A 19,314-nucleotide genomic window follows, 5' to 3' on the forward strand; every position below is an offset into this window, starting at 1 on the left:
TCGTCGGCTCGCGTTCAACCATGGTTAGAATTCGACAGCCTGTCTATCGTACAAAAAATATACTTATATGATCCTGTGTCATATACTGGGGTACCCAAAAAGGTGGATTTGTTACATTTTGATGTGCAGCTTGGACTTCAAAACAGTGTCGCTTGAGTATTCCTTCACTTAGAAGATTCAATTAGGTCTTAAATTAAGTTTTTATCCTGTTTTAAAATTATTTTTAATTATTTTTACTTATGACGTTTGGCATGAAATGTGCCAAGGGTGGTTGAGGATTAGGAGGAGGAGGATTAAGAGGAGGGATTCGTATCGTACATTTGATCTAAAACCCCCATTAAAAATTCGAATCTAGTAAAAAAATGTCTAAATGAACTCCCAGACATCTAAACCAAGTAAATAAATACAGAAGGTCATTTAAAAGACTAATACTTGCTCAGAATGATTGTAAATATGGAAAAAAGAGGTGGGGTTTAAAATCCCACCTACTTTGTGATTGTTTTTGCTCGCACTCTCTCATTTTTTAACCGATATCCAAAAAAAAGGTGTCAAAATGCTCAGGAGGATGAACCACTTCAAATGAGACGTGTATGTAAAATGTTTGAAACATTTCATTTTTTTACTATGTAACACAAATGTACCCCAGGTTGTGACACAGGACCATATCTTACCTAATTTCAAAATGTCCGATTTTGATTTATATATTAGATTACTTTCACGTTTCCATTTGTATGGTTTATATAAGCACATTAATGCTTGTTACAAAAATTGATGAAAGCTGAAACTAATGGATGTCAAGGTATTCTTGTAGAGCATTTCATATCCTGGTGTAGTATATCATTGATTCGAGCGGTATCATGATCTTAGAATAATTGGCTCACTTTTAAGACATTATTTAATCATAATATCCTTGAATTTGAAATATGTGACGTGTCATATCAAAACGAGACACTTTTGGGCAGGATCGTAAATGGAAAATAGCCAAAATTCTGCCCGGGTGATTTTTTTTCACAATTTGGGTTTGTTGCGAACTTGTGATGTTATTAATGTTAAAAATATTGTCTGATAGTTTCAGACCGGAATATATAACTGGCATCTTATATTTTTGAGACATTTTTCAAGGTAATTCTTACTTTCAACATCGTCAATAATAATTTTCAAGGCCGATATCTCAATTTCTAATTTTGAAATACCATAACTTACGAACTCAATATCTTCGCTTAGGAATGTCCGATTTTATTGGGAAAAACGGCCTTGTGGAGCAAAATATCTCTATATTTAAGATATGTAAAAACCATGACACGTCACATATTGTAAAGTACTTACATCAATGTAGTTCGCATTGATATAGTCCGAATATGGATCACCATCAAGTTTATGAAGCACAACACGAGAATGGTCGTCTAAAATTCCACAAAAAAAGTATATCACTTTGATTATAAATTTCTTAGAATATTACTCTCTTACTCTTTTTTTCAACATTATCATCATTTTCACCTTTAGCATTTATCATTATCTTCTTCTTCACCATCATCATCTTCACCATCATAGCAATTATTATCTTTAATGATAATCATCATAATTGTCTTCTTCATTATCATCATCATCGTTATAATCATCATTTTCATCCTTCATCATACTCATCATTATCGTCATCATCATCATCATCATCATCATCATCATCATCATCCTCGTCGTCGTCGTCGTCGTAATCGTCGTCGTCGTCATCATCATCATCATCATCATCATCATCATCATCATCATCATCATCATCAACATCATCATTATCATCATAAAAGATGAAATTGTGTAATAATACAATTATAAGATAATGATAATTATGTATTCTTGCGCTTACACGCTATTATGTTGGCATATCTATTCTTGTATTTATTTTTTTCATGTGATGCTACATTGCATGAGTGAAGCTTCTCGTCAGGTATTAACTGAAATCAAAAGAAATCAAAATGAGAGTGACAACAGAAAATACGGCATATACAAGTCGTACTAAAAGTTCTTATTCTTTGAAATGCGATATCAATTAAAAATCGATAAGTTTAACAGACCATTATTCTTTTAAGCTCTTTGAATTTATATCATAGGACCTGTAATACTTTATTACATTTCACAAAATTACAGTTCACAAAAAAAGCCTAAAATGTTACTAGCTGTAATCAATACGATCAAATGCCTATTTCTAACCATACAGGGTGTCCCTGAAAGAACTGTTCCGTCAAGCCGACACACTTTACCTGATGAATCTGGAGTACCACAATATTGTTTATATATGATTCCGTGAAATAGATTATATTGTACAACGAGGTGTGATTTTCAAACCGCCATAGATCAAGAACAGAGCGGTCAATTCTAAGTATGTGACAGCTGTTTTAATCATCTACAAGATCAACTATTTAGTTTGGTTGGGGCATTGAAATAATAACTATATCATCTAGTTTTTACTTTTATACATCACTTTTGTGATGTTTAATTTAAAATATCATAAATTAAAATCACTTAATATAACGTATATACCTCATAATGATCTCCAAATGCCAATTTTCCACCAGCGCTAGCCTTCTTATTGTTAACAAACTCCAGCAGATGCTTAATGTCTACTGGATCGGGCTGTTTGGAATATATCTCAGTCGCCGCAGATGATTTACCTAGTGTATGTGACAAATTAGTTAAGTGGGGGTGTTTGTTACATCTTGCATTTTTTATATAAATGTTTAAAAAAATAAATGTTGGTATTTATACAGCGCCTTTCACATGTGAACATGTACCAAAGCGCTTTACATTTATTCCGCCGTCATTAGAATATGTCAGCTGACATACAATGCCCAAGGCATACTCATACCTTTGGGCGGCGCTCAATGGACAGTATTCATAACAGCTCCCCATTTCACACCTGGGTGGAGAGGAGTAATCGAGATAAAGTGCCTTACTCAAGGGCACAACACGATAGCGTCGCCGGGGCTCGAACCCGCAACCTTACGATTATGAGTCCTAGCCCGTTCCGCTCGGCCACCGTGCTATATACGCCTATCGAAAGATTGACGCTCAAAGTACTTTGTCCTCGTTTTTACAAGGTCTTACATAAGATGTTTAAGGATAAATTATACTCTAATCAATATTGAAGAAAAACAAAATAATGTAGCATTCTATAGCATTGCAACTTGTTGCAGATTGTATGTTTTATGTTGATGATTGTATACCATATTACTGCAAGTTTGGTACATGGAAATACAGTAATCTTCATAAATCATTCATAAACATGACAAACAATGAAAGGGACTGTTTTTTCTGTCCATAATAGATCATGTTTGACTATGTTGTTTCTTTACTACATAGTGTTAGATAAACTTAAGCATATTCTCTTTTCCTGTTCCTACTCACCACACATCAGTATTTTTGAAATTACGAGTTTCACAATGAATTAGCAAAAATCTGATACTTATACAACTCTGCAGCTTTTGTGGGCTCATTTATTTGTAGCCGTGTAGTATTGTGAGTAGGGACTATGGATGCTGTGTACTTTCGGTTACGGTTGGCAATGGCATTATAGATTTTTGGTACTATTATTACTACAAACATTATTTATTGACCTTTTCGGTAAATCCCATAAGCCTTTGCGAGTACACCTGAGAACTCGTCATTTGATGTCACACCGACTTGCAATGCGCAGTAACGATGTTCGATAAAGATGTGCGCATCAGCGCAGATCGGCGTGATGTCAAATGCCGAGTTCTCAGGTGTACTCGCAAAGGCGTATGGGATTTACCGATAAGGTCAATAAATAATGTTTGTAGTAATAATAGTACCAATGACCAGTAGAAAAAAGAGAAAATTGGTGATTAGATACTCCGTTTAAAAATCTATAATCATGCCAACCGAAAGTACACAGCATCCATACTCACAATACTGCAGGTATTGATTAAGGTCGATTAACTCATCTGTGAGGATTTGATTTTCATTTCGTTTTTTGTTTGTTTTTTGTTTACTGGACGGCTTTTGACCATCAAACCGGAATACTAACCCGGAGTAGGCGCTTTGGGTTTGGTTGCACGTTTTGGTGTGTTTGTACCGATTCCTTTGGTAGATACTTCTGCTTGCCGCTCTGCAAATTAACAATATTATTTAGATAAATATGAGTTGTGGAGCCCGGAATCGTGAGACAATTTAACACTTTTTAAGGCAGAAGAAAGAGTGACGTTGAGTAGAATTCCAACTACCAAGTTTATATGCCTCTTGTATTGCCTTTTTATGCCTTTTTATTGACGACAGACACGAATGGCAGACATCCTCCACAAAAACATTACAATAAATTGGTCTTATAATAATACAAGTTTGTACAGCCGCCTGTGTCAGTAATATCTGAATTTGTTTATTTACAAAAAGTATTTCTTCAATTGAATTTTTTTGGTATAAAATCATCAGAACACTCGTAGCATCAAAACTCCGTTTTCATACTTTACTTCATGATTGAGTGAGCATATATCAAATGAAAAAGTTCACTAGTTCAAAAGTTTTAAAAAGTAAATCAAGTACTCGAAATGCACATTTTCCTTCTATCGGGTGCTCGATTATAATCCAAGTGTACTTGTCCAATTTTAATGCAAATTGTCCTGATACCGGGTGCCTGATTATAATACACGTGCTCGATTGCAAATGCCTATTCGGTCAGACAGGCGGAGCGTGATATCAAATTGAAAATCATTGATAATGATCAAAATGCAGGCAACACCATTAGCCTTTCAGAGATATGGCGTACACAATTGGTGGGCAGTCTTCAATATGGGTACCAATTTCATGCAACCAATGTGACTGAACGGAATGACGTGTGACGCCATAAATTGGTCCACATGTGTAAAACAAAAAAGACCATACATATCTTTTTACATTTTTACATTTCGTAAAATATTATTCGTGACTTATTCTAAAAAGTATTAGGGGGAACTTATAAGTTTTGTACCGTATAGTACAAATTTCGCCACAATTTGTTTAAAATGTCTCCAAGTATCGATTTATTGAGACTTACCAAGTTCTATGTTGTCAAAACCGGCATTGGCGTGTCCTTCCTTCTCTAGACCTTTCGATTTATTGCGACTGTAAAATAATATCAATTTATAAGCCACCATCATGAGTTGTCAATCTTTTTTCATATAATTCTATATGACCTAACACTTGAGCTTACTTGATTGAGAGACCAATATCGGTGTTTTCGGTGAGTAAAACATGATGCGCAAAATCGGGAGAAAAATTATCAAATTCATGGTAAATGGTAACTTTTGTGTTTTTAGTAGGTTGTATGTGGCCACACATGTACAAGAACATATAAACACACAATGGAGAACGGTTGCTCGAGATAAGACGTAAGGTCGTGGCTTCGAGTCCTTGCGCAGGCTAAGAAGAAGAAGAAGAAGAAGAAGAAGAAGAAGAAGAAGAAGAAGAAGAAGAAGAAGAAGAAGAAGAAGAAGAAGAAGAAGAAAGGAAGACTTTTCTTTACTTTCTATCTCAATCAGATAATTTTTGTGTTTAGTGTCACTTACTTTTTAGCATAATATACGCCGAGTATCAACAGTGGAACAAGTGTGAGTATTACTATCAATGGAGCTAACCATGGCCAAATCGATGTATCCGCTATAAAAACAAAGATACAAGATATCTTTAAGCTATTCTACAATATCATAGACCCATAAAACAATATTCTTCTTAAATATTTTGACATACATTTAAGCATAAAAGTCGCCAGTTAACCTTTTCTATATTTCATTTATCGTAACGCATTATACATTAATGGACACCAAAGGCCACACCCCCTTGTCCAAGACAATTTCTTACAAAAAACGAGCTTTTCCAACATTGGGCTGACTGGACTTGTTATAATTTTTTAGAACAGACTACTTAAATCGACAATGAATCAAGATCAGATGTCGGAAAAGAAGAACAAAGACTTGGAGTATAGGTATGGTATTGGGAATGTGGGATACACCCTTATTTAGAATCAGAATGCCAGGAAGCAGAAGTAACGCATAACGCATTAAAGCCATATTATAACATTTCCTGAGGAGAACGCCCTCAAAAATATTTTAAATTCTGGTTTTTACACGATTGTAATGTACTTTAGTAAACAAAGATACTCTGCAAAAATCAAGACTTTGGGTGTTGTAGTTTTGTCAAAATCCGAGATTGTGAGTAAACGCAGGAACCGTCGTTTTATTATTACGATGGAAAATATTAGTCGAACACGTATGCGATAACAGAGTACGTACACGGCGTGCGGCACATACCCACACACATCAGAGGGTCGTACCGTATTACAACCGCTGGAATAACATGTATTAGCGCTGGTAGTTAATTCCAATTTTCTTTGCATTACCTCACTTGCTCGGCTCAAAATTAAACGGGGACATATCTGACAGTAAAAGCTGACATTTTATGGAAAATTAATACTAATCTACTTTTACAGAAATGTTATAATATGGCTTTAATGTTCCATCAATATCGACCATTTGTAACGGTTTTGATTCACGGTAGGCTATAAACCTTTTCAAACCCCATTCGGAAATCATCGGAAATTGCTCGGAAAGGAGATCACGGGGACTCTTGAGCAACCAATCACGTATGAGCACTTCCGATGTCGCATTCACCTCAAACTTTGTAAACAAAAAACTTCTGCTTCGAGTTTAATCGGAATGAATCGGTTAAAAAGATCTATCATGATGCAGTCATGTCTACAGTATAATTCACCACGACCTTTGCAGGACTTAAACCCCATTAAAAGCTATTAAACCAAGATAACACTCATTGCAAACAGCTCAACTATGTTACATCAGATCTTCTCTGGTTAAATCCACACACACATGTGTCTGTTTTACCTGTGTGATGAGCAATGAGCTGGTATTATAGTTTCAGTAGGTAACAATTACTGTGTGGCCTTTGTTCACGAAATGAGACAATAATGTGCATATTGTTAACCACATTCTTGAAAATGAGAAACATAATGGCTGTGGGCCGTAACACGGTTTGGAAATAATTTCTTCATATTTTTTGGTGTTATCTGTCGTTTACATATCCTTCCTAAAACGCCAAAGTGCGAATATTTCCAAACACCTAAATTAGCTAAATTTAGGACATGTTACAAAACTATATTTTCTAGAATTTCAGAAGAGTACTTTTAATATTGGCCGGTTATTTTTCACACAGCGACGTTAACTAAGCAATGTACTATTACCTATAACATACACTAAAACACCAAAGTGCGAATATTTCCAAACATCTATATTAGCTAAAAATTTAGGACATGTTACAAAACTAAGATGAAGTTACCTGGTTGAGCGACAATTGGTTCATAGGCCCATACAACACCGACTTCCTGCAATATAAATAAACAGACTTATGAGAATGTTGGCATTCTAAATCTATTTTCTCCTTCAAACACTTGCCTAGTTGGTAAATTGTTATATCGGTACATTGCATTAGTTGCTTAAAATCTATATACCTGTAGACTAGACTTGTATCTATTATTCTGCCATGATACGAAGAAATGTGGGTGGGGTGTGGGGTGTGGGGGTGTGTATCTGTCCTAAAACACTTTCCTGTGTGGAATATTTTAAATTTAATATCGATTGACATTAATTGCTGGCACAGTTTGCAGGTTCGTCTGATTTGCTGTAATTTTTCTTTGACTATTACTTGCTCAAGTTATCAACTTTGTAATTTCAAGGTTCTGTAATATTTAATACCAATTTCAGAAAGTGATGAATTTGACAACCTTGCCCCATTGTCCTGAATCTTGTCTCGCGATTCATGAAATGGTAATTATTCGACTGGTTTTGACATTACTTGCCACATTGTTTATATTGTTTTAAAATTAATATTGTTACTGTTTAATTAATTTTCTCTATTCTGTAACAGGATACATAAGTAACATACCTGAGCGTTCAATCGGCTTGCATATCCAATGTATATCTCATACTTCCGATTGTTGGACAATTTTGAATTACAATACAACCCATCCAAATAGCTTGAATCATCGCCGACGACAAACTCTGTAGCAGATGTATCTACTTCACCTGCTATGTAATTAGTTGCTCCACAATTTCCAAAATCTGGTGTAGAGACTTCTCGTTTATAGTTGTTAGTGTTAATCACTGGTGCAACTCCAATTTGATATTTGCTGAAAAGTGACAATAAGAAGACCCATATATTTCACTAGACACTATAAAATAATTATAAGACACTAGGAAATGTTCATTGTACATAATTATTGAATATTGCTGTTTGGTTTCTTCTAACACATTGATTTGTCAAATTTAGTTTGAAATTTCTAAAAACAAATGTGTTTTGATTTGAAATTTAGTGGTCTATGATAACTCTTTTTTAGAAGAATGTATTCAAGGGTATCAAGGGTAGGAAAGCATTTTGTTGTATTATCTAATTCTATTGCGCAAATCATTTATAGGTAGGGTTAGGATTCAGTGTTAAGTAAATCAATGTACCAACCTCCCTTAATCCGGACATCTTTTATACTGATCTCTCTGTCATCCGGAGGTGTGGAAAGAGAGAGAAAACGATCATGAATAGAGAGGAAGGCACTTTTTTCCTAAGTCACGTATTTGACCCATTTTTAAAGACTGGAAGTAAGACTACTCACAACCGGAAGCCAGTTTTCCCGGGAATGGGGATCAGATGCTCACATCTGACGAAGTCCTCCGACGAGATGGACGAAATATTAGTAAGTAAAAACTTACTGTTTTGGCAAGTAAAATTACTAATTGACTATAGTTTAACATTGATCGCTATTATAAACTATATTACACAGTAAAACTCCATGTTCTAAAATGTGGGCATAGAATGTTAGCAGGCAATAAACACTGGACCAGCTTGGAGGGTACAATGAAATAAAATGTTACATGTGACCCTTAAGATTGAATTTCAAATTACTATAGATAGCTCGAAGGGGATGACACTATGGAATCAGGAACGGGATTCCAATAGCTAACAATTCGCTATAAAAAGCTATTACAGGTGGCTTCAGTGGAAGGAATGGAGAGCTGAGTGCTCTGGTTCCGGCGATTAGCTATAACACCTCACAATTTAAAATTGTAAATATGTTAACAAAGTGTATTTTTGTATCTATATGTATTAAAATACGTAAATAATACCATGTAGCAAACAAAATCCATGTCGATTCAGATTATAGACATGATATAACACTTTCAATCGTGACTTTGCGTGACTTTTTGTCACTCGTTCTTCCCGATTAGGTAGACGTTCCCTGTTGACACCCAATAAGTCTTTAACTTACTTTACATATGTATACGCTGCAGGTACCTCTGGTAAGCTTATGGTAATGGTACTAGTTGTTTTCGTGGCAGGCTTTTCTTCGATTTCAGGTAGTGGTTCTTCAGAGGGTAGACCTTTACATAAATAGCAGAACAAATTCAAAAGATGTTAACAACACAACGGCTGCACCGATGTATTAATAACACCTTAATTCCCATCTTATATGAGTAAATTAACCCTAACCGAACCAAACATAAAAGCAAATCTTGAACCAGAGCACCGTGATGCCACGTTATGCGATTGCGTCATCATTCGAGCACACATATGGGTACGGAAAGCTTGGCTGGCCAAGATAGATCTCAATGGCAAGAGGGGTCCGTGGTTAAAAACCGCACCCGAGAAAGAAAAGGTTTTTCTCTTCATCTCCTTCCTTCCTTCTTTCTTTCTTTCTTTCTTTCTTTCTTTCTTTCTTTCTTTCTTTCTTTTCTTTCTTTCTTTCTTTCTTTCTTTCTTTCTTTCTTTCTTTCTTTCTTTCTTTCTTTCTTTCTTTCTTTCTTTCTTTCTTTCTTTCTTTCTTTCTTTTTCTTTCTTCTTTCTTTCTTTCTTTCTTTCTTTCTTTCTTTCTTTCTTTCTTTCTTTCTTTCTTTCTTTCTTTCTTTCTTTCTTTCTTTCTTTCTTTCTTTTCTTTCATTCATTCATTCTCTCTCTTTCTTTCTTTCTTCTTTCCTTCCCCTTCGCCTAAAAGCACCTGGGGCGTTAGAGCTAATGTATTACTCTACAATTCATATGATCTTAGTCCACGCACAAACACAATAAATAACAGTCATACGCAATGAAGCACCGTCGCCACACATAAAATCATAAATGGTTAAATTAACATTTTCATGCATCATCCGCCAATATTCAACAAACGAAACAAGTATTGATACGCTACTCTTACGTAGCAGCAGACAGACAAATAAAGAGAAATCACAAACTCGCAAACTCACTTGTCGAAGGTTCAGTATCTCCTTCCACAGATTCAGATGGTCCAGATGTGGGATATTTGATATTGTAAGCGCTTACTTCAAAGAGGTATGTTGTGGAAGGTTCAAGAGTCTCTATCAGGTAGAAGTTATTTGGTGTGTCTATGGATGTTGGATCTTCACCTGTGAAATCATCATCGTAAGGCTTCTCTATTGCTTGCCATGAAACCTAAAACGAGCAAACAATGTACAGGTACGTGACGAAAATTGACTGCGACAATTATAAAGAATACAACATAATACTTTCATTTGCAGGAGTTTTGAACACTGTCTTGCATTTTATTAAGAAAAACACATTCAGTCACTGGTCATGCTATGTAAAAGAAAGGAAGCAAATTGGTACAATTTTCAAAGTTAAACGCTTATAAATACGTGGCTTTCTTTTGGCCACTTTTTATAGTCATGTGTCAAGCACCTAAGTGATGTTTGGTGCAGTTAACAATTTAATGGTGGAACCCCTTCGGCCAAGACAATTGTACCACTTTTATGATTAGCCTGGCGGTAAGGTAAATCAATTCGGCACAAAGGAACCATTGCAAATTCCTATCATTGTGTATTTATGACCCTTGCATAATAGCACCAATGAAATAAACAGACTAAACAGGCTATCGAAGGACTACCCAGAACATCTGGTAGACTTTCGCTATATATATATTTGAAGCATCAGTTATTGCCATTTGGCAGAATCGAATCCTGGGTATTTTTTATATCAAACCTAATAGGAAAGACATTGATGCTCTCGAAATGTAGTGCTACAGTGCGAGCTTAGAAGGTGACCTTAAAGCTGCTTGCCGGATAGTTATGTTGATATGTTGGTTGAAGTTAAATATTTTATCATATGTTGTTTTAAATTTGTATATATATTATTGCAGGGCCCCGGGTAAGACCAGCGGTTAGCTGATTCGGGCCTACCTTGAATAACGATTATAAGTAATAATTATAAGTAATGATAGCAGAACAAATATCTATTTGGAGAAAAATATATAACACTTTGATATTTTGACCATAACATCGAAAAGAATTTTTCTGGAGTTCTAGAGTTCTAGAAGTGCAGAGGCAAAAGTAATCCCTCATGTTTGACTGTAGATGGCAAAGGATGACGAATTCTTCTGAAGGCCACTGTCCTGGGGGGGGCACTTCAATTTGAAATGGATATAGGTGTAGGGCTGGCACTTTCGCACTAAGGGGCATTCGGTGAGAGCAAAATGTAAAAAATATGGGGTCATTGGGTGAGAGCATGATTTTTGGCATTCAGTGAGAGCAAAATGTTAAAAATATGGGGTCATTGGGTGAGAGCATGATTTTTGGCATTGGGTGAGAGCAAAATGTAAAAAATATGGGGTCATTGGGTGAGAGCATGATTTTTGGCATTCGGTGAGAGCAAAATGTAAAAAATATGGGGTCATTGGGTGAGCACATGACCTTTTTTTAAATGGAATCTTTGGGTGAGAGCCGAAACAGCGCCACAGAAACCTCGAAAATCGGATTTCTAGTTCTAAATAGCTTCAAATTTCTTTGTTTTTTGAAAATAAGTGACAAAATCAGTGATAAATGAAAGTTGCTGTTAAAATTGAACTTGTACGGGTCTTTGGGTGACAGATCAAATGAAAAATAGGGGGTCTTTGAGTTACTGAAAATATGTTCGTAAAAAATATGGGGTCTTTGGGTGACAGCGACGCTGAAAATGGGGGTCTTAACAGCCCTACATACGCGTCACCTCCAAAGTTGGATTGCCCCCCAGGCCACGGTACGTAGCGGCCATGTGTGCCTTCCGACAAGAAAGGGATTGGATTCAACCTTAGTATATAGATGAACGAACGTAAACGCGGGATGTCAATTTGGTACCATTCAATATTTTCAAGAGTGCAGATTGGTCATAACGGAATACCGTCCAAGTTACACTGTATGTTGATTTCACACATATGTATAAGTTCACGCCTTGATTTGAAAGCTCCAGTGGCAGAACCGGAAATACAATTTCGGGATGAATGGTCAAAGTTAGAGGCCTTGTGTTTTGTACGTACAATGAATAGAAACCGGGAACAAGGATATTGAACAGTGCACCTTAATCAGGAATACCGTATGTAGTTTTTCGTTGGAATCCGGTAAGTCCATGTATCAGTATTAGCTAATTGGCCTTCTACACTATCAATATGCGAAGTGTGATCTTTGATCAATTTCATTTAGGAGTTGATGTTGTCAAAAGTCTAGAAACAAAAACAAGAGCAAATTTGGGTTTTTGTGGCTTCATGGGGGGCGGAAGTTTATTTGGTGGATTCAACCCTCACCCCTACACCCACAATGGATGCAAATACCACCCTGAGGTACCTTGTATTGCGTTATTTCACATGGCAGATCAGATATTTCATCCCACTGTAATGTAACCGACGTTTCCGTATTCTCCGTAACAACGACATTAGTTGGCTTTGGGGGTGCTGTAAAAGATTTGAAAACAAATATGTTGGAAAATGGAATGTTACACTATTCAAAAATTATTAAACCGCAATGCGCTGTTTTACGAATAAGTTAAATGCTTGGTACCCTGCCTATCATGCCTATCAACTGACATTTTAGAGAATACATGACCAATGTATTGCCCAATTTCAAATGGACAAATATTGCATAAAAAAGGAATCATAAAAACAAGACAGAATAAACTACGTAGAACATGCTGTTCTGGTGTCTTGGTAACCAGAACATACAGAAGCTCTACACTAACCCCTATTATATACCTCATAAATAGATTCCTCTCATTTGATTGGTTAAAAGTGGAGTCATTAAAATAGCTGTGTCCCCTTTTTCTATCAAGATGACGTCATAAGCAACAACTGTGCCCCGGGCATAGAATCAACTGTGCCCGGGAAATAATTGGATATTCGCAACCCCGAATACACAGATCGCTCGTATACATTGCGCACCCACTATACGGCCAGCGTTGATTACAGTGTTGTAAAAGAGACTATCGCGGTCACAGTTCGCAATGAATTTGACCTCTCCTTGACGACGATCTTCCACCGGCCGCCGTGAGTGCAGTGATTGTTTACAATCTGTTACATGTCAAGGATTTATACCGGCCAAATGTCACTTTTTAGACAAATTACTACGACCTGGACACTCGGCAGTGTGTGATGTTAGCACAGAAACGGTAGGGTTGTTTTAGATATGAAATCGGTAGATATCGGTCCAAATTCTGCACCCTGTGCTCTTGCATGCACTGTGTGCATAAGCCTAAGGCCTATGCAGTTATAAAGCTTGTAGGCCTTGTCAGTCAGGAAATCTTTTAACCAATCAAATGAGAAGAATCTATATTATTCGAGTATATAAAACAAATATTGACTGCTTAATATTCAGGGCACAGTTTAAAATTATAGGCCCTCGGTGATGTCAAAACCATGACTATGCCTCAGCTTCGCTTCGGGCATAGTCATGGTTTTGACATCACCGAGGGCCTATAATTTTAACTGTGCCCCTCATAGCAGTCAATATTTGTATACTGGCAAACAGGCCTGGGAATGAACGAGTTTAGATGGAGCTCATAGTTTAATACACATTTCAAGATTGAGCCATTCCATTTATAAACACACTACCCCTGCATGTTGAAGATTTTGAAAATATCTTCCACAGAATTCACTCTCCTCTGTGGAAGATTCAGGTTGAATCTTTCTCAGAGGGTATATGTAATTCAAATGGACCAGACAATCAGACAAATAATGTGTAGTACATTAAAAACATTATATCAATAGTTTCATTATTAAATTGGCAATGATTTGAACACATTATGACACTCAGTTTACGCGTCCAATGTTACTGTGAGTTCGGGTAACTTGCCATGTCAAGCAATAAGGTTTTAATGAGTGTGCCGTCAGATGGAAAAGGTTATCCGACGGCGCAGCCTTTGAAACCTTGTTTCTTGTTACGGATTACCGTTGTTTCTTTTGACCTTGTCATATATGTATTACTTACCAACCGCATTTGTTTCTATATTGATTATTTCTGTTTGTGGTCCTCTATCAATTGCGGTCTTCGCATATACATCAAATTGATACGATCCACAAGGTTCTAATCCTGACACATCAACAGACGTCTCGGTTGTGTCATTCTCTATTCTGTTGCCATCTGAGTTATCCACTAAGGTGTATTGGTAACTAACGATGCGCCCACCGCGGAATCCGCATGGTGGTTGCAGCCAACTTACGGATAGACTTTCCGATGTGGCTTCATAGGTGACGTTTTCAGGTGCGCCCGTTGGTGCTGTGATAATATTTTAAAAACAAAATGGGGGGAAGTAAACTCATTATTATAAAAGACCACTCGTAATGACCATACGATACAGCTAGCATAATATACTCAATCCACAGCGGACACCGAGAACGGTGTAGGACTCGGTATTATAAACATTGCTGGTTCGATATTCAATTGTCAATCATTAAGGCGGTGATTGGTATTTCGCAGATAGAAAGGAAATTGATATTTTGTTTTGTCAGTATTTTGTCTTTATGGACGTAATGTGTTCTACAACTTATATATAATTTTCTTACTTGTTTCACTTGTAATTCCTTGTATAACTTCCGTCTGTCCTGGCCCAGCTTCATTTATAGCAGTAATAAACACATTGTAGGTAGAGTATGCAGACAAATTTGTTATCGTGGTACTGGTTTCAGTACTATCATCATCGTCCATTCTGATTGGATTAGCAATCTCATTACACTGATCTTCGTTGATTAATTCATATTCAATTTCATACGAGTCAGTAGGACAGGCATTGAGAATCTGTTGCTCCCATTCAATAAATAACTCATTTGGTGAGGACGTAGGTGATGCTGCTGGCGCCTGAACGGACCCAGGCCCTGAGAGGAAAAAGGTGTAAACATTTTGCTGACGTCTGCAAACTTTAATGTTTATAGATGAAATTATTAGATGAAATTAAATCGGTAATGTCTCTATTTTGTTTTTTTGTTATTACAAAGCGCCGGAGCTTCATACAGTTGACCCTCGCCGAACTTGGTCTTCTACAGAGGATCATTTCTTCCTAACTCTGCAGGTATATATTTGGAATCCCATGTCAGGACACATGGCTTCTAACCATGATTTGAAGAGCTTGAAGTGGGAGGTTAATTAAAGCTAACCTGGTGCCAACACATCTGCGTTGCCTAAACAAGATCTTGTTTACAACAAGATTTTGTCACTTGACCAAAATCAATCAATATATCTGGTAGTCAAGAGGCAAGTCAAGTGGATAAATCTCTTCAGTGGCTAAAAAAGACCTGTAGATGTAGGTCGCAAGCTGCCACAGCTCTGCAAATAGTAAGTCTTGTGACTATACTACTGTACTAAACAAGATAGCTGATGACTTAATGACTAGAGTTTTGGATCATGACTGTGTAACCTTACGTGCAAAATCTGTTCTTGTTAATGTTGGATTACTCCTTGTTCCTATACCAGCACTATTCACGCCTGCAATATTGAACATGTAGTCAGTGCAAGCTTCTAGGTTATGTGCCGTTATATTCAAATTTGGTGTAAGTTCATCTTCAATCACAGTGTCATTTGTGAATGTTAGTTGGTAGTTGTAGCTGAGTATATCCCCGCCTCTGAACCCACATTCAATTTCGTTCCAACTGAATGTTAGCGACGTGTCCGTCTTCATGGTGTTGGTAATATCCCCTGGAGCTTGGGATGGTTCTGTAAATTTGATTTTAATAATAATAATAATAATAATAATAATAATAATAATAATAATAATAATAATAATAATAATAATAATAATAATAATAATATACATGTATGTATTCAGTACACACGCAGTATCCTTACTGTTTGAGCTAACTTTCTGGTTGGTTTAATATCCAATGGATGCAAACAAATTCTTAAGCCTTATCCATATCCAAGGGGAAAACCTACTCCAACTTATATCTACCGTTGTAGTTATAATGCAAATGTAATTTCTTAATATACATTAGTTCACCACAGACAATGTCAAAGGTCGTTGTTTCTATATATGGTGTTCTCAGGTTATATCTAAATTTATACACAAAACACAAAAAAGTCAACTTACCAATTTCCGCTGTAGTTTGACTCAAGCTAGTTTCATTACTTTTGCCAATATCATTCGTAGCGACTATGAACACTTCGTAGGTTGAGTATGGAGACAACTCGTTAATGGTTACCGAAGTAGTATTAAAAGTACCGTAAGTCAGCCTCGTTTATTAAGTAAGAGAATGACAAAATATCAACATCATTATTTCTTGGTCAATGATCTTTTTTCTCCTCTTCGTCCACCTCTTCTACCTTTGTTTCCCCCTCCTCCTCCTTCTCCCCTCCTCATTTTCATCATTATCGTCATCACCAGCAACAGCAAATAAACAACAGCGATATCATTATCATCAACCCCATCATCATGTTACAGCTGGTACACCACAACAATATGCTCCTCATGCCTAAAAGAACTGGACGCAATGTCTTTATATTATATATTATATTCATGATACATGCGATCCATTCATTTGTATTTATTTGCCAAAACGCAAACGCGGTTACTATTACTGGTCGCTGTATTTAAATTACTCGCTAGCATATTTGCACAGATTGTGATTCGCGCTTCTGTTATTGGTCGTCCTGATTGCCTTTCGATTTTTTGGAGAGACCAAATGTAAAACTTGTTTATTTTTACCACCTGGTGAAGTGAAGAGATGAAAGTGACGGTTATGAACGAGGTAATCCCTCGGGATATTCCCCCTTTCGAAAGGCAAGGTGTTTAGATTTTTCACAATGCCCTCTAGATATGCAGTTATTAACCTCTAACTAGAACATTAGTTTACCATGTTTACTGCTATCATTAATGGTCAAATCGTCACAGCAAGACGTGTTTTACTATGTTTGATTTTGTTAAACCGACCTGTAGGATATATAATAGTGGCGTCACAGTTTTGGACCTTACCTTTCAGGTGGGTTTGGATATTGACATTGGTCCTCGTAAAGGAGTTCATATTCAACAATATACGAGTCAACAGGGCACGGTGTTGTGGAAGGTTTGGTCCAAGCAACATCTAATTGCGTCGCTTGAGTACTTGGGGTAACACTGAGACTTTCCACGATATCTGGTTCTGGAATATGGTAACGGTGACAGTTTGTAAATTTTAAGTACATATCGAGGCAAGAAAGTTACGTAACAAGAATGTATTTTCTTACCTCTATTTGGAATTAAACTAATTTCAAGTTCATATTATGATATGTAATGATTGCATTAATATAACAAAAGGTAAAATATCAATACAAATTTTAATATCATTTTGGGATGTAAATATATGATATCACAAAACAATGTTGTAATCAAAGAGCAAGGGAAAACGTCCCAAAGTTTTTTTTAAATTAGCGCAGAAAAATATAATAATCATCACTTTACCAATTCGTCGGTCGCAACACATAATGGCGTAGAGTGATTTTCAAAATTTTCCGTTTCACATAGTGGCGTATAGGTTTAGAGCTAGCTATTATCCTAAAAAGTTAGTCCTTGTTAACTATTAAAGATTCAATTTAATAGGTTAAACCTTAAACTTCAATTACAAATGGAATCGGGGCACTGAGATATAACCATAGAGGAGTATCGACTCTGTTACTAGTAGCATATCTTTCAAAAAAGTTTTGATCAGAAACATATTTTTCCTTCATGTACGCCACTATGTGTTGCGACCGACGAATTACTCTTCCAAGGTAGGCCAGCTTGTACCAACAATATTTTGAATATAGTTTCAAAGAAGACTGTAATCAACTTTCAATTAAGAATGACTAAAAAAGGCCAGCGGCCGGCGATCTACTTTGATCGACTGATTTTGAGAGCCGCCAACCTGTCACTGGACAAGTGACCGGCCGCTTTACAGAGCCACTTTTCAGTGGCTCTTTACAGAGCCACTGAATCTTCCATAGGAAAGTGGTACCCACTGCAATTCTTTACAGGGTCACCATATTGGGAATATGTGACCACCGATCACTACTTAAATGTCAAGTACTACGTGATATACATCATTTTAAAGCTAATTTCAAGCAGAATATTTTTGTTGAATATCTCAAAAATGATGATTGGTGACTTCAGGGCTCAGTTGTGCTGGATGGTCACATATGGCGTACTCATTGGAACTGTCACTCTGTAGTATGAGTACCTGTCGTAAAATCCTATTGAGTAAATATTGTGCTGTTGAACTACTTGAACATTTTCTTACCTGCAATAGTAGTATTAGTATCCTCTCTTACAGTTGGTCCATCTCCATTTTCGTTGCTCGCCAACAATGTAAACATATGGTGTGTACACGGTACCAATCCGTCAAACACAACTCCTGTGACAGATTCATTGACAACATCTTCGTACAGTAAATCATTGTCTTCGTTCTCAAGTCGATAATAATATTCCAAGGTAGATCCACTGCGGTTGCCACATGGGATGGGATCCCAGGTGAAACTCAGAGTGTATGGGTTAAGCGGCTCTGCTAATGTCAGCAGTGGAGCAACTTCTGGCGCTGCAAAGATATTAATGAGTTTCAGTTAAGAGGCGAAGTGGGTGCACTATGCATTGTATTGTCCCGCCATTAATCAAGACTGAATAGGGCATCCGCGTCTATACGTCTTCACTGAAGTAAATGCAAACCATTTCAGCGAGAACTTCAAGTAAGTTGAGCCACAATTTATGGGATTTAAAGTTATGATAATGCAAAAGAGGGGTAAAATGCGATGTTAGATTCTAGAGAAAGCTAATTTGCACTGATTGCATTTACTGCGTCACATTATTAAAAAAATTGTTTTGCTATTAGTCTACTTTGACTTTCGAATTGAAAAGTTTTTTTCCCCTAAAGTTACAATTGTCACAATCATTACATTATATTATGGGCAATTAGGGTCATTTTGCACCTGCCTCTAATCTGCAATCCAAACACAATTGTAGATATTAAAAAAAACAGTGATGCGTTATTTAAAAAGGAGCAATATGCGTCAAGTTTGTGGGACATTAATG

At 36.6% G+C, this 19,314-nt stretch overlaps 1 protein-coding gene across 1 annotated transcript in view; it reads right to left on the reverse strand.

The window, feature by feature from the left end:
• The window catches only part of LOC140138288 (receptor-type tyrosine-protein phosphatase T-like), a 28,613-nt gene extending 12,653 nt beyond the window's left edge, over positions 1–15,960 (reverse strand). Inside the window, exons 1-14 of the mRNA XM_072160201.1 lie at positions 15,705–15,960; positions 14,852–15,160; positions 14,277–14,564; positions 12,642–12,748; positions 10,278–10,482; positions 9,311–9,422; positions 7,936–8,179; positions 7,330–7,375; positions 5,550–5,640; positions 5,039–5,106; positions 4,037–4,117; positions 2,533–2,663; positions 1,859–1,946; positions 1,327–1,403 (exon numbers count right to left, since the gene is read on the reverse strand). Coding sequence (XP_072016302.1) covers positions 1,327–1,403; positions 1,859–1,946; positions 2,533–2,663; positions 4,037–4,117; positions 5,039–5,106; positions 5,550–5,640; positions 7,330–7,375; positions 7,936–8,179; positions 9,311–9,422; positions 10,278–10,482; positions 12,642–12,748; positions 14,277–14,564; positions 14,852–15,160; positions 15,705–15,960 — 2,103 coding nt within the window. The remainder of the gene's footprint in view (positions 1–1,326; positions 1,404–1,858; positions 1,947–2,532; positions 2,664–4,036; positions 4,118–5,038; positions 5,107–5,549; positions 5,641–7,329; positions 7,376–7,935; positions 8,180–9,310; positions 9,423–10,277; positions 10,483–12,641; positions 12,749–14,276; positions 14,565–14,851; positions 15,161–15,704) is intronic.
• Positions 15,961–19,314: the final 3,354 nt, after the last annotated feature.

Source organism: Amphiura filiformis, chromosome 17 (genome assembly GCF_039555335.1).
Source record: "Amphiura filiformis chromosome 17, Afil_fr2py, whole genome shotgun sequence".
Taxonomy (NCBI): domain Eukaryota; kingdom Metazoa; phylum Echinodermata; class Ophiuroidea; order Amphilepidida; family Amphiuridae; genus Amphiura; species Amphiura filiformis.